At 35.5% G+C, this 15,764-nt stretch overlaps 1 protein-coding gene across 1 annotated transcript in view; it reads right to left on the minus strand.

Moving 5' to 3' along the window:
* Positions 1–2,745: 2,745 nt before the first annotated feature.
* Positions 2,746–15,764, minus strand: part of LOC113503350 (hemicentin-2-like) — a 45,871-nt gene continuing 32,852 nt past the window's right edge. The window contains exons 4-7 of the mRNA XM_026885239.1: positions 10,750–10,960; positions 10,240–10,339; positions 7,185–7,342; positions 2,746–5,025 (exon numbers count right to left, since the gene is read on the minus strand). Coding sequence (XP_026741040.1) covers positions 4,742–5,025; positions 7,185–7,342; positions 10,240–10,339; positions 10,750–10,960 — 753 coding nt within the window. The 3' untranslated portion in view covers positions 2,746–4,741. The remainder of the gene's footprint in view (positions 5,026–7,184; positions 7,343–10,239; positions 10,340–10,749; positions 10,961–15,764) is intronic.

The following is a 15,764-nucleotide window of genomic DNA, read 5'->3' on the forward strand; positions in this document are numbered from 1 at the left end:
CTCAACAAAAAGAGTTCCGGTTTGATACGCCCATACATGTTAGTACCTATTACGTGTTCATTCAATCACACGTATGGAGCCTGTTTCGTTGAACGGTGTGGCTTTATTCTCTGTTCAGAGTATCAATAAGTCGAAAATCTCGCGTGTCGTTATAGCTGTTTTGCAAGCAAAGCTTTAAAGGATTATTTTACTTTGTAAGTCAATTCTGGAAATTATTTTGTAGTTTTAAAACGACCTCCGTGGTCGAGTGGCGTACGCACCGGTTTCAAGGTGTCGCTAGCTCTGAGGTCCCGGGTTCGATCCGCGGTCGGGTCAATGTAAAAAATCACATTTCTACATTGTCTCGGGTCTGGGTGTTTGTGGTACCTTCGTTGTATCTGAATTCCATAACACAAGTGCTTTAGCAACTTACTTTGGGTTCAGAACAATGTATGTGATGTTGTCCGTATTTATTTATTTATTTAATTGAATGTCGTCCCAAAAAAAATCATTATAAAAACGGGAAACTCAACCAAACAATGCTTTGTCGATATATAATATTAAATAATAAAAATATAAATAGGAAGTCCATCACTGGCAGGTACACGAAACAAAATACATAGCCAGTATTTTTTGTCCCAAAAATAAAACCTGTTTTCGGCAAAACCTGCGGATATTCATTCGGAATTCTATCCAGTGTACATAATCCCATTGGCCTTAACAGGAACCATATTACAGGTACCGGTCAAGGACAACGCCAGCTTCGCCAGACTAACCCTGAATTATTTAGCAGCCAATGGAGCAAACACTCAATTACTGTCTACCTCGAGAGAATCCGAAGATCCAATCGGTCAGATCACAAACAAGAAAGGTAATTGCAAACCATTACCGAAGAAGCAGCCTGATGAAAACATTTCAAAAACTGATGTTGGAAATTATTTAATTTGGTAAGAGCTTAAAAAAAAACGGTCAAGAGCAAATTGAAGCCCAACACGGAGTCTCTATAAAACACATTTTCTAAAAACAAAATGGATGCCCTTGAAATTTGCGTCTGCATCAAACGTTGCTTAACCAAGATTTTGATTTTACATCGTATATGAGAGGAACAAAAACGGAACCCTACTAATTAATACTGTTCTTGTCGTTTGGGTCCGGTACGCTTAAATATGCAACTGATGAAGGAAATAGTGGAAGTGCCAAGCATTTTCTTGCAAGTGTACTGGGATTTATTTTCACTGTATTACCAAAACTGCCTTACCAAGATAAAAAAACCGGCCAAGTGCGAGTCAGACTCGCGCACCGAGGGTTCCGTACAAACCTGAAAGGTTTACAAAGTTCGTTCATTTATTAAAACCTAAAACGTAGCTTCATGCCAAATTTCAAGATTCTAGGTCGACTGGAAGTACCCTTTAGGTTTTGATTCCCTTGCGAGTACTTGCGAGTTTCAAAATATGCAGCTTAAATTGCTGTTTCCTTTGATTGCGTTGACATAGAAGTTTGATTTTGTTACAGCTTAAAGGTATTATAGACCTGAGTATTTGGTATGAATTTCAATTTAATACCTCTACGCGCTTATGAGGAAATAGGTAGTAAGTTTAAAATTATTAAAAAAAAAATTATGTGATGTAACTAAATATTTATGGTTTTTGTAATTTTTCCTTTATCTATGGTATAAGACGTTGCTTCGTACCAAATTTCAAGATTCTGAGTTCACGGGAAGCACCCTGTAGGTTTTGATTCCCTTGCAAGTGTCGAAAATTTGCGGCATAAACGGCTGTATCTTTTGATTGCGTTGGCTTAGAAGTTTGATTTTTTCACAGCTTCAAGGGACAGTAGACCTGAGTAATTGATATAAATTTCAGCTTCATACCTCCACGCGTTCCCGAGAAAAAGGGTCTTGACAGACGGACGGACGGACGGACGGACAGACGGACGGACAGACGGACAACAAAGTGATCCTATAAGGGTTCCGTTTTTTCCTTTTGAGGTACGGAACCCTAAAAATGAGCCTCAATCATTGTTAAGCTTAGAACAGAAAACGCAGAAAATGTAAGACGTCACGCTGTACAGTCTTGAACAAATTCGAATATAAATTTAAAAAAATGAAGAATAAATTTACTTACTTTATATAGCAAACACCCTTAGGGCGAAGGCAAACCATGAATGAATACCGTAAAACTGAAAAGAGCATTCATTCACATTTACTTTCAAGATGGTCCCAAGTAAATATTTCTGTCGAGAGAAATCGTAAAATATTGTTCTCCCTTCTCAGATATGGCATCTTAAATCCGGAATATTCTCGATAATATGGCGGCGGGTATTATAACAAAGAGTGGGAGTAACCCTTGCACATACATCACGACGAAGCCCAGCCGAACACACACTTGTATCTAAGCGCGATAGGGCCAAAATATACCGCTCTCTACGTTTCCTTTCATTTAGATACACTCGGTTTCCGTCCTTTATCCCCTTTCCTCAATTTTGTCTTCATCTTTCTGGCCTACTTCCATGGCCGCATTACTTAATACAATGAAATTTTTTGTCCTTAACTCGCTTGAACGAATTCTTTTTGGAGATTTTTTTTTATTGGTAATTTTAGCCGAATCTGCTTTATCTAGCCTCAGTTCAAACAGATTTAATTCTGTGAATCAACATAATTTAGTTAAATGGTGTGTCCACGTTGTGTTTTCATGAATATTGCTTGTACTTACATAATTGGGAATAATGTAATGAATGTTAAAATGAATGATACGCATTATATTCCTCATTGGTTTTATTACTATGTTCTGTATTCTTATAAATCGTTAGGTAACGTATTTGAATACAACTACATTTTGATAGTTTATTACACAACCCTTTTGATAACTACTCGTTAAAGATGGCGACGTTGGAAACCGTTGCCAAAGTAATCTGAATACATAAATGTATTTTGGCTGTCAAGACATTACAAACATAACATTCAAATCATTTTATTTACATTGTCGAATATTTACAATCGTTCGTCTAGTATTTACAACATATTGCCTAAAACTTACATATAAACATGATTTAATTTATTATATTTCAAATACAAAGGTACAATAGCCAATGTTCTATAAATCATCTAGAGAAAAATTAACATTTTATACAGTAAAACTTGCCTTTGACAAGAATTTTATTTAAATTTTAAACAGATGTAAATATCTACAAAGTAACAAAGATTGAATATTGACATAGTAGCAAAACGACCTCGTGTTTTCCTTTCTTCTAACTTGGAAAGTCATAAAATTGTTTTTGTTCGGACTGCTGACATAAGTAAGGGAATGAGGACAGAACAAATACACAACTGAGAGCAATGTTTAGTGGCAATCTGCAGGCTTCGTAACGTGAAGTAAACTCGGAAAGAATAAGGCCTGAGGTACCAACGTAATTTGTTTCTTGCTGTCACTCGAAAGAAGTTTTAGCAGAATGTCTTTTATTTTGGTCAATAAAGCAACCCTAATTCTAAACTTTGATTGTGTAATTTTATTTCAGAGTAACGCTGTGAAATGTGAAAAGTCAGACGAATTTACAAAAAAGGTATGCGCTGTTTCGTTGTTAAAAAGTCGAGGGAATTTCGGTCTGGAGTTTTACTAAGTGCCTGTGTCTCTATTGTGGATAGCGAGTACTTACACAAATTTTGTGATAATAAACTGGGGAGAGCTGGGATTTGAATAGCACATGTCAAAGCAACTTGATGTTGAGGGACATTAGAGTGCTCATTGCAAAGCCACTTTAAGATTGACGACCTCGTATAAATTTCTGAGAACTGTGGAAAGCGAAGTAAAATGTTCTCGTGGTGACTGAGAAATCAACTCGATTTAGCCTCATTTTATGTCTGAGCGCACCAGAGGAGAAGTCGTTTGTAGATGAAATCATTCTCACAGAAAACCTCTAGTCTACAATTGTAAATTTTCCTCAGAAAATTGCAACAAGAAAATTCTAAATTCTTACTAACAACATATTTTTTAAAGGAATTCAGCGGTGTTGGTCAAAATTAATTTAAAAACCGCCGTAATGCATACGTAAAACTGTATCACCTAAAAGCTCTATAAATTATGTTATAAATGTTACGCGAATATAATGAAAACTCAATCAAACAAAACAGGCAGGTTTTAGTGATAAATTATTATTAATTAGTTGTCCTCATACAAATAAATCCTCTATCCAACCAACACAATATACAAGACTAGTACAATTCGACTGTTCAATTAGATTGAACGCAAATATCGTGGCAAAGAGAGCAACTGGCGGCTTAGATACGTAACGCATAGATAAGCTTCTCGCTTCGATTGAATCTCGGTATATTCCTGTGTTGGACTAACGAAATCGATTTGCTTGTAATCTTGGTACCGGATTAAGACGAACGTAGTTAGCTGAGAGAACAAAGGAGGTTCAACATTGGATAAATCATCAGAAGGATTACCTCATGCGTGTCACATTAATCTCTTCGGTCGTTATTTATCGGAATCATTAGAGCCCTCGGGCCCGTACCAAAATAAAGCGGGAATTTAGAAATTAATAACAAAATATTTATTATATTTAAATTGACCATACGCTATTGATTTATCGCCTTACAATTACCTCACAGGAAACATTACTGTCTATATTATCGTTGTATTTTATATGCGCTCAATTCAGATAACGGAATCCGAATTACCGACACAAATCTTCTAGTTCACTCAATCATATAAAATACTTCCGAAGTTTAAAACGTTTAGGAAGTCGAGTTTGCACTAATAGGTCATCTTGAAGATTTCGGTTCGACAGTAGAGGCCGTCGTGAATTTCGATAAGGATCGAAGGATCGCATTGACGAAGAGGATGGTGATGAGTAGTGTTGGGATGGTGAAGTATTGTGCAGCGAGGGGGAGAGCGACGAGTAGTGCGGGCCGGGGCTGGCGCGCGGTGGACAGCGTCACCAGCGTGGCCAGGATGGCGCGGTTGAGCCGCGGCGGCGTCGAGCCCGAGCTCTGCATCGCCGCCGGCCGCTCGCCGCTCAGCACGTGCACTATCACTGACGCCGACTCTACACAACAACAAAAAAGTATTAAGTACAGCCATAGAACAAGTAAAAAAAAGTAAAAATATACTTTTTATAGCTTATGAGTATGTTCGAGTGGCAACATAACCAAATTCGAATGTAAATTGTTTTCACTCACTCAAGCAGTAAACCTCAAGGTCGAATATATAAAAGACGTCAAAAATAACCGAATTCGTACTAAAAGTAAGCTTGTTGTATTATCAGAAACATGAAATACATTGTACATGACATAAGATTGTAAAAGCTGGAATACATGCATGCTACGGAGTGGTCGTTAATGAAATATTTTGGTACGCAAAGCTCGTTTAACTACACGGTACACAGTTACCATGATTTGTTAGCCGCACGTTAGTGTTTATAACACATTAATCTGGTAATTTAAAACATTAGGTGCACTAAATACATACTGCATTGTAATCACAAATGACTCGTGGAATTAACCACGTAAAAACTGTGATTTGGGTATTTTTTTTTAATTTCAAAGAACATTAAAGGGTGATTTCTTGAGAGCCATTAAATGTCGTCAATTAAAAAGTTGGCAGCGTTTAAACAGCCGTGTGGGTAATTGTGGAACATAGCAATAACGTTAATCTACTTTGCAAGAATCCAGACTGGAATAATTGCGCAGCAGTTTGCAGCAAATCCTTGTAATGAATACATTTTAATATGAACGAACTGAATATGGAAATCTTTGCGGTTGTATCGGTATGCTCGTCTATACTCCCAGGTTTAAACTGAACATGTAAGCATTTTGAAATAGATATTTGGATTGAAAATTCCTTTTTGTAGTGAAGTTCTTTCATTTGATTTTATAATTAAATACCTTTAAGTCAGTATAGCTACAATTTGTAATTTGAAAGAAAATGGATTACTGTTTTACGTAAAGATTTTTTGATGAAAAAGGTGCATTTCTTAATGTCTGTTTTCTACAACATTAGAACATCATTTGATGTGTGATTGAACCACAACGATCTACTATCAAAAACATAGCTCAATGGGTAAACAGGATACGAACTACAAACATACCGTATCAAATAGTTTATCACTTCGATAATAAGGGTAAAATCGATAGTCATAACCATGAAATATTGAACTGTTTCCCGATTGTAATCGCTTATAAAATTTATGCGTACGTTCTACTTCTCAATTAAAGTTACAATGATAGAGTTCGCTCATGCTATTATAGAGAAGTGTTCTTTCAAAAGTTAATTTTAGTCTGCCTTAATCAAGTCAAAAGTTCTAAAAACACGTATTTGAACGTTAATTAGTCTGTTTACAAATACTGGACATCGTGGAAACTGTATGATGCTTGATGTAAATAAAAGGTAGAGAAAAAGTAAATGGACACAAAATTCAATTAATTACAGACTTAAATATCTAAATAAATTAGTAAGAAATAAAAGAAAAATCGAAAACCGTCTTTAATGTACCTCGTAGCGACTTGCTACGAAACTCGTAGCATTAACCTACGGCGTAGCTTAAGGTTACCAAAATATATATAACTTCCTCCATTACAATGTGTATAACATAACGCTTATATTTCCCTAAGGGGAAGACAGATGTAGAATTTTGTTGGAGAACTTAAAAGCCCATGTTTATCTATGATCACATCAGTTTGATGCAAAAAAGTAAGGGGTAAGTAGGTACCAACCTAGTTTTCCGTTGAAGTGTAGTTTTGTATGATAAAAAAATTGAACCCATAAAACTTAAAACAATTTTAGCTTAATTGACCTCATTTTGTTTGGAACACAGTCCGACACACTCATAGTCCCAATCACTGAATGATTGACATATTTCACACACATTTTAACCGGAAAAATAAAATAAATAAATGAAAATTCAATTCTATAATTGTTATCAGATTGAATTTTTTGAAGGGTTAAAATATTTTATGCTTAATATGATTATAAGTTGCACTATGTACCTATATAAGGTAACTTTGTATATTTCTTCATAAAGGTTTTGAAATGAAACTACTTTTACGGATTTTATTGCGGTTTAATTTTCGATTTTAGTTCCCGACGTTTCGACACCTTTGCAGGTATCATGCTCACGGGCATCTCCGATACAATCCGTAAAAATGGTTTCATTTCAATGTCTAACATTCGCGTAAACCTAAGAAATAACTGTATGTACGTTCTTACCAGAGCTGCTAGGTGCACAAGTATAGTTTCCTGAGTCATGCGGCGCCGCCCTTGCGATGAGAAGTCGGCTTGTGCGCGTACGCTGCTCCGTCTCGACGCTGATGCCGCCGCGTTGTGCGTAGTTCACTACTTGCTCGCCACGGTACCAATAGATGAAACTGTTAAGAAAACAGGCAATGAAATGAAGGTGTAAAATATTGTCGAAGTTGTGTTTGTAAAAGAAATGTTTCTTAGTTAAGGTAACATAATTTTCAAAAATGTTGAAAATATACTTTAGCAACTTTCATATTTTGACTTTGAGGAATGCTATCATGTGAAATAGAAACAATACAATCTAGTTTATTTGAGATAATGATTCAGAACATTTCTGTGAACCTAGAATTCTATCTGATACTGTTCGCGACAGTTCAACGTGTGGGTTTGACAATACCGGCGGGACGCTGACGGGACTCCCGACGACTCAATTTTATCGTTGCTCTCGCGTATTTTGTTTGCCAAAGCCCTTAGAGAATCCAACATGTGGAGGAATACTCGACAGTTGATAAGTGTCATGTTAGAAGTTAATGTTTGTTTTTGTATGTAGGTTTATATTGGAAACATTTTGCAATACAAGTTTTGAAATATTCTATATAAGCTTTTGATAACAGTAAAGTTGCGTTATTGCGTCAATTTCCATTGATACGTACAAAGTGGGGAATCTGGCCTTCAGTAACCATTACAAGCCCTGAGTATACCAAGCCTTACCCTAGATTTTACTATTGACTGCACGTATACATAGGTGAGTGGTAAAGGTCACTTGTTTTTGTCTAATGTTTTTTCTTAGTCTAGAAGTCTTTCTATGCGACTTTAGCGAGTTAGAAGCGAGCACAAATTAAATTAATAAAAAGGAATGCTATTGGTTATATAATAATAATTAAAAAAAAAAAATAACTCTCTGCTTTCCTATGAAAATGAAACCTTATTCTAGACTTCTTCCAGTAAGAATCAAGCATTTTGATAGTTCAAGCTTCGCGTATTCTTCTGTTTGACTATAGTAATAAGTTAGTGTATTTCAGAATTCTTAGAAATAGTTTTACCTTATTGAACTTCTCTTGAATCGCAATTATAAAATATTGTGAAAACCTGAAGAACTCAGTATTGTCTATTCGCAATCTTAATTAATAACGATGAATACCTTGGAAACTTTCTAAGAAGGTATTGATTTGTGTCGATTTGTACGAGTAACTGGAATAGAATAGTAACTGACTAGTACGCGAAATAGGACATTACTGTATCAATTAGTATCGTGAATTAATACAATGTTTTTTTTTACTTTTTTATCTTATAACGTAATACAGAGCCGAGCAGGGTAAAACTTATCTATACTAATATATAAAGCTGAAGAGTTTGTTTGTTTGAACGTGGTAGTCTCAGGAATGACTGGTCCAAATTGAAAAATTATTTTTGTGTTGAATAGACCATTCACCGAGGAAGGCTTTAGGCTATAAACCATCACGCTGCGACTAATAGGAGCGAAGATATAATGGAATATGTGAAAAAAACAGGGCAGGTAGGCAGATATAAATCATAACTTATATCTTCTACCCACGGGGACGAATTCGCGGGCAACAGCTAGTTACAAATATTTGTAACCGCGTACTGTACGCACGGATAAAGTTACATATTTTCAAAGAGTATTTTACATATATATAAGTGTTGATTTACTATTGAATATAGTTTTTGTTAAAAAGTAAACTAAGATTCGTCCCTATTCGGCGTCATATTTCGTCTTGATAGCAGAATACTGTTATAAACATGTTCGTTTTTAACTTAAACGTAACTTTCACAGCAAACTTCAGTTAAAAAGAATCGATGTAACTGTTTTAAATCGTATTGAAGATACATGTACGTTTATTTACCAAAAGATAAATTTGTAAGAAGAAATCATCATTTCGTATGCGTGACATACGAGCTACATGTCAGCAAATGGGTTAAATAAAAAATGACATCTATTTACGTGAAGTGGTATCATGTATCATCATACCGATATTCAAATTGGAGGTCCCTCGATAGACCTCAGACATAGGGCGCCATTAAACGTTGATAGCAAAAGAATGCCTCACTTAGGGACCTCAGGCGACCCTTTTATCTGAAAATAAGCTTATCATGTTTATGGACGCAAACACCAAATGTTTAGGTACGGCGCGGTGTGAAAAGGTGCCTACACGATAACACACTTCCATTATAAGATCGTAAGGCGGGGTCCCCTTTCACCCCAAGATTTGTGTCATGTATTTATCCAAAGTTATACAACCGCGAACGCCGCAAAGATCAATTTTTGTCGCGTAATATTATCCACTCGCGTTTGTTTTACGTAATATGTTCGTGTAACCGTTTTAAAATGAATCGTGTTTTCGTTTACGTTGAATGCACGGGCTATTTTTGTTACTCAATTAAAATGCTACAGTTTTTTTGTGGAATAAAATTTCAAACGCTTTTGCTCAAACATTATATGCCTGTATGTCATAGATTTTTTTTTGTGTAGCGTAACATTAAAATTTTTGAAGCGTCGATATTTGAAAAATGTGTTTTATTGCAGTAACGTGGTCGAATGCTGTTATGTAATATCTACCGGTACAAGATGGTTTCATTACATATTTGTCACGTTCGCTGACTACGATTCTCCTTACTTCCTCTTTTTATTTGGTTTGTCATTGCGGACGCTTTTCCGGAGCCAAGTTATAATGAAATACATTTTTCTATTTTTATTGCGATGGTGAATTATGTTTCTATTTCTGGATTCAGATTATTTAAAATCTTAATAATTATATTTGATATATTTTAAGCGTATGCTTTAGGTCAAAGTTAAATACCTTTTTGGCCTCTTTTGACGTACCTGCTACGCCAAAACGAAATGAAGCGACTAGTTACAAAAGAAGTAATTTATTATTACAGTGTGACTTTGATTTAAAGCATAAAAGGAAAATGTTGCCAACCGACTTAAGAAATAAAAATGTGGATACATTATTTACTGCCTTTGAGTTGGTTAGGCAGCTAGATTCTTCGCATTAGTTACCTCGGCGGGTCAGGGGCGTGTTTCGCCACACAAGTAAGATTGATGTCCGATCCAGCCCTGACAAACAGCTCGGGCCCCGACAATATCTCCGCCTTTGACACTGCGAAACAAAACAACTTTATTATTCGAGGAAATATTCCGATTATTCTGGCCTCTCTTTGTCTCTTTGGTATATGCAACACGTTGAAGAACGCTGTCAAAACAAAATGTACTAGTATTTCGTACGCAGTAAATAAAATTTGGTGTAATAGCGCCATTTTATTTTTGTTCTATAGTTAATTCTTATTTTCAATTTCAGTAACACTAACTTGTTGAGTGAGATTATAGAATAAACATCAAGAAACGATAGTTCAGTTCTTTTAATCGTTTTCTGACAGTTTTTACAACAACCATTTTATCTTGCTCCAATGTTCACCTCCATATTGGTCTATATATTATTTATCATCATCCTTATATTTTTAAGTATATATGTATCTTAGAACACATGGAAAAAAAGAACAAATATCTCACCAACAACAGTCAACCGGAACGACAAACTGATCTTGGGTTCGGTTGACACTTGACACTCGTACGCGCCGGAGTCGCGGGGCTGCGCAGGCGACACCCGAAGCGTCCACTCGTCAGAGCCGTCAGCGTGGAGTGCGGCGAACCGAGCGTCGCTGCTGTATGTGTGAACGCCCACTGTGAGGATGTGCAGGTCACGTTTACGTATCCAGGACACCTGGGAACAAAAGAAAAACAATTGGAATCGATTTTTTTTATACGGTACCGGTCTTAACGTCATAGAGGTGCAAATTGAAATTAGATTTGCTTGCACACTGTATATAAGTAGTTGTTATCTCAAAGCGGAGCTATCCACTTAATGTAGTCTGATTGTACTTGCAGAAGAAATACGTTGTTTCACCCAATGAGCCGTCTCGGTAAGCGCCTGTCTCTCATTGTAAATACACAGAAAATTAATATTCTAGGATTTTATTTCAAGTTCAGATCGAGTATTAATTTTCAGCTTATGTTTGTTTCTCTCTCCTGCGAAATAAATTTAGGATCCGAAAATCATAGTCGTAAGAAGTTTCATTACAAAATCTAAGAATTACGCGCTTCATCTTAAATAATTGTATAATAGTTTCCACTGAAACGTAAAATTCTTTGGAATGTCTTTAACCTTAATTCTTCAAGTTGAATCCGATAAAACATTTGAACTGTAAACGAATTTGGTTTAAATTACAATTTGACTCAAGAATTTCTCATCTAGATTATTGGAAAATACATCCCATTAAATTACCCGCCTGTAATTTAGTGTTCCTTATTGAAATGCCTCAGAGTGTCTCTAACCTGACCTATCTAAGTATAATGTCTGAGGCAGTCGCGCTGAATACTTAATTACGAGTGCTGTGTGCCTCTTTCGCTACGGCCTCTATTAATAATAATTAAAAGGTGTAGAGTTCTATGATTAATTTCGTTCATTCTTTACCTTGATTGCCTCATAAATTAGATTAAAATTGTTGTAAGTTTAATTAAAATTGTTGATGTGTTCAGAGCTTGTGTGATCGTATTTTACGTGGGCGCTTCTGCCTGGTTACGTCGACGCGGTGCGGTACAGCGAGGCTTATTTAACGTCGAGCTATTCTCTGTTACCTTTCTAGCTTAAATCACTGCCTGTGTGCTTAAATCGTGCAGCTGAACCTGGTCTATACAACGTAATACTTAACTCAAAACCACTCCAAAATAACAATTGTATTTTTTGAATTTAATAAATAAAATTGTACTTTTTATATGATAGCCAACTGTTTAACATTAAAAAGATGGAGAAAGTACTTAGCCACTTAAAAGTTACTTTAATTCAACTAGACGGCATAAATCCTAACACACTTTCAAGTCTAAATCGTACACGAACGTACAAGAACATAAATATGTTAATCTTTATTTCCATTTTACTCAAAGATAAAAGTTTGTTACGAATGTGAAATTGCGGCAAGTAATGTTTTAAAGTAATAATTTTTCACGAACCGAGTAAACTTAATTCTAAATAAGCACTTCCAAACTTGGGCTCAATATAATTCGTATTCTCGAAACCCGGATCACCATAAATTTTACTCACGTAAGTGTAAATTTGATAAATTCGTTAGAACAATTAAGAAGAGGAAATAAAAAGGCGCAGTAATTCATGAGGCTCTCGTTCAGCAAAGCAATTGTTAGTCGGTTTCGACTCGTTCCAATTTTTATGTGGTCGCATCGAGAGAGTTCCTTTTGCATTTGTATTCGAGACTATTCACTGCGAGGTTTTAAAACTTTCTTCGTGGCACGGTTTTAAGCGTGGCGGAGACAGAACTAACTGGATATAACTGGATATCCCCTAACCATTCTTTCTCGCGTCGTAGAAGTTTTTGTGGGTCAAGCCTAGATCAAGTCGAATTAAACTCGTCGAATAAAATGCGACGTTATTGTCACTTCTGTATCCACTCGAACATTACACAGCAAGTGAGAAATAACAACACAAGTATAAGTACGTCAGGATACGAGTTTTATAGGCAAAGTTTTCACGGCTTTATTTTATAAAACACAATAGATTTTTTGATTTCAGATATTTTTGTTGGGTGTAGTAATATAATCGACGCTTCATGTTTCGAAAATAGTTTGAGTAATTGGAGTGTGATGATTTCATCTAGCATTTTTCGTTAAAAGTTATCAATTTACAAAAGTTTATTTTTTAAATAAATCTATTTTACCATTGCAAAATTTATTTTACGACTACATATCAATTTGATTTGGTACTAATTGCGCAGTCAGTATTTTTTATGTTATTTATTTGATTTTTACTATGTTGCGTCATCATGACTCCACGGTGACTGCAGAATAGTACCAGGTAAAGATTGATAGAAATTGAATGTTAAACAAGAGAGGTGATGGATCACAGAATGTGCTCTATTTTTCGACCAAATATATATTTTTCCGGCAGCGGTCCATGGGGTTGGCTTAATATTTTTGAAAACGCCATGAAAAAAGGCTTTTCATAAAATACTTTTTCTCGTAAATGGGATCACCAGATAAAATGTGAGTGGAGTAAAGTGAAGTGAATCGACGCAATCGGTTCGAATGAGTCAGCCCTTCACTAGCAATTTGGGCACCATTCAGTCGCCGCTCACATCGGAAACCACATAGAAGATTGCCCACTCCTATGAATAGTTCCCCACTAGAAAGCCAACCTTTAATGTCTTTCACTAATCTTTTGCCCGGACTCTGAAAAGGGGATTAAATATTGAATCTGTTCGGACAAAGTTTTGGTCGAGAATTGCGACTGCTGAAACCGCATTCAACCCAAATTAAGTTTTTGTAGAACAGGGACTATACATTAATGGTTTTGTATTGAAACAGAGATGATAATTGTTGTTTAATCTCATTTATGGTTCATTAAAATGAAATTAAAACGTAATTTACGCGTGGATTGTTACTTATCGATGTCAGTGTGACGCGCCCTCGGCTCCCACGGGTGTATTTACGGGGGTATCGCGCACATAAGGACATAATAAGGTGTACAACTATTTGGCTTTGGTGATATAAAGTTATTTAAAATGCTATCGGTTGGCAAGTTAACTTTGATTAAGGTTTAAAAAAAATTAGAAATGCTCATGGCAAATAGCCATATGCTAGATATCGATGTTATGTCTTATTTAGGTTAAGTTAAAATTGATATACCTTTCTCCAAATTATAATGTAAACAATTCGAATTCGGTTGCGTATGATAAAGTAAAGGTGCGTATGGTAAAGGGAAACGTACGAGAGGCCTACATTCGGTTCGAAACTCTAACAACAGGTTAAATGTCAGCCGTAAAAAATGAAAAAGAAGGTACACAGAAAAATCAAATTTCTCATCATATAAAATATTATGTCTTAAAAAACTTCCCAAAGTCGACTTGAATGTTTCTGCACCAATCAACACAAGACGAGTCTGGGTTCCTAAAAGATTTCTTCTGACTAAAATTTCTAAAATTTGTTAGGGAAAGATTCCTTGAATTTATTAAATGAAGTGCCAGTTTATAAAATGTAGGATAACCCTACAACCCTTACAACCTGACAGAGTATTTTATATTCCAAATACCTTTCCTCCCGTTAAACATAGATATATTTTCTACCAAAACCAACATTGACAAAAATTAAAAATTACAGTTAAAATCAAAATATTGATGAACGAACGAATATAAAACCTGAACTATGGACGACCGACGTGCTATTCCAGTAATTACGTAACGAAGTTATGCAACACTAGTTTGGTTATTTTCGCAGACTTGCGGAAACTTGCCAGCATTACCAGCCTTCAAGATGGATTTGCTTTGAGTCCGCTGTGCTCACAATTGAGAACGACGTTCTTATAAAGTTTTGAGAAATGATTACACCGCTTTTAGCAGTTATCAATTTATCTGAACCAATTACTTGGTATTTGTGGATTAGTTCATGTTTCTACTGGTTTACAAAAAAATATTAAATAAGATTTTTTCCGTGGATTTGTTTGAAATGACAGGTATTACTGTAAAAAATAGTGTGCATTAATTAAAGTTACCAGCTAGGTTATCCCCAAACAAAGGTAATCCAAGCTTGATCAAGGCATTTCGCCTTTCCAAAATTAGTATAATTTTCATTTGGGTCGCCGTGCTGCTATGAATAATTTGGAAGTAAAACTTTTCAACTTACTTATACTTAGTAATCTTTTGCTATTTCACACCTCGCATTCGTAAAGTTACGTAGATAGAAGTGTATTTGGAGTGACAATTATGGCAATGGCAATAAAAGTCTGTCTTAGCACATAGACACACTAAAATATTTAGAACAAAACATTCAAATCGGTCTAGAAGTTTAGAAGGAGTATAAATAAATAATCACCCTGTTTTAGTATATTTAGACGATTTTAATTGCATATTTCTGTCTGCTATAATATCGAACTTTTCCATTACAAAAGTATAACATTAATCCTGTTGCCTGCCATGTATAACGAAGTGAATGTTTCATTTATTGTAGTGTAAAACTTATCTCGTGGAACTAACAGTTAACAACACTTACATATTCAGTGAACTTTCCATCGTACTTCCACAGTTGGGAGATTTACGAAATTAAGGAGTTTGCTACGTTGTTGGCTATTTATAAAAGGTTTCTTGCCAATTATTTTTGTTTTTCTTGCTATCTTGCAAGGAGGATTTAGTTCTTTTTTCATTTTCTAAACTCTATCCCAACTCTGACAGAGAAGACTGAGCGTGCCCTAAACGACGAAGCGTATTGTCTCTTGATTATTACTGATCCTGATTATTATTATTACCTACTTGATTTTTCAACTTTTTGATTTGGAAAAGAACTTTTTTTGCGGGAAAAAATAACTCCGAATCTAAATTGTCTTAAGCACAAAATGCATAATTAACAAGATTGTTCTGAAATTGCATTAGACGTTCTTAGGATCATTCATATTGTTCTAGGACCCAACTTACTTGCATATTCAGGGGCTAACTTGGTTACGTATGGGCTAAGAGGTTTTGAAACTA

This window comes from Trichoplusia ni, chromosome 19 (genome assembly GCF_003590095.1).
Source record: "Trichoplusia ni isolate ovarian cell line Hi5 chromosome 19, tn1, whole genome shotgun sequence".
Taxonomy (NCBI): Eukaryota; Metazoa; Arthropoda; class Insecta; order Lepidoptera; family Noctuidae; genus Trichoplusia; species Trichoplusia ni.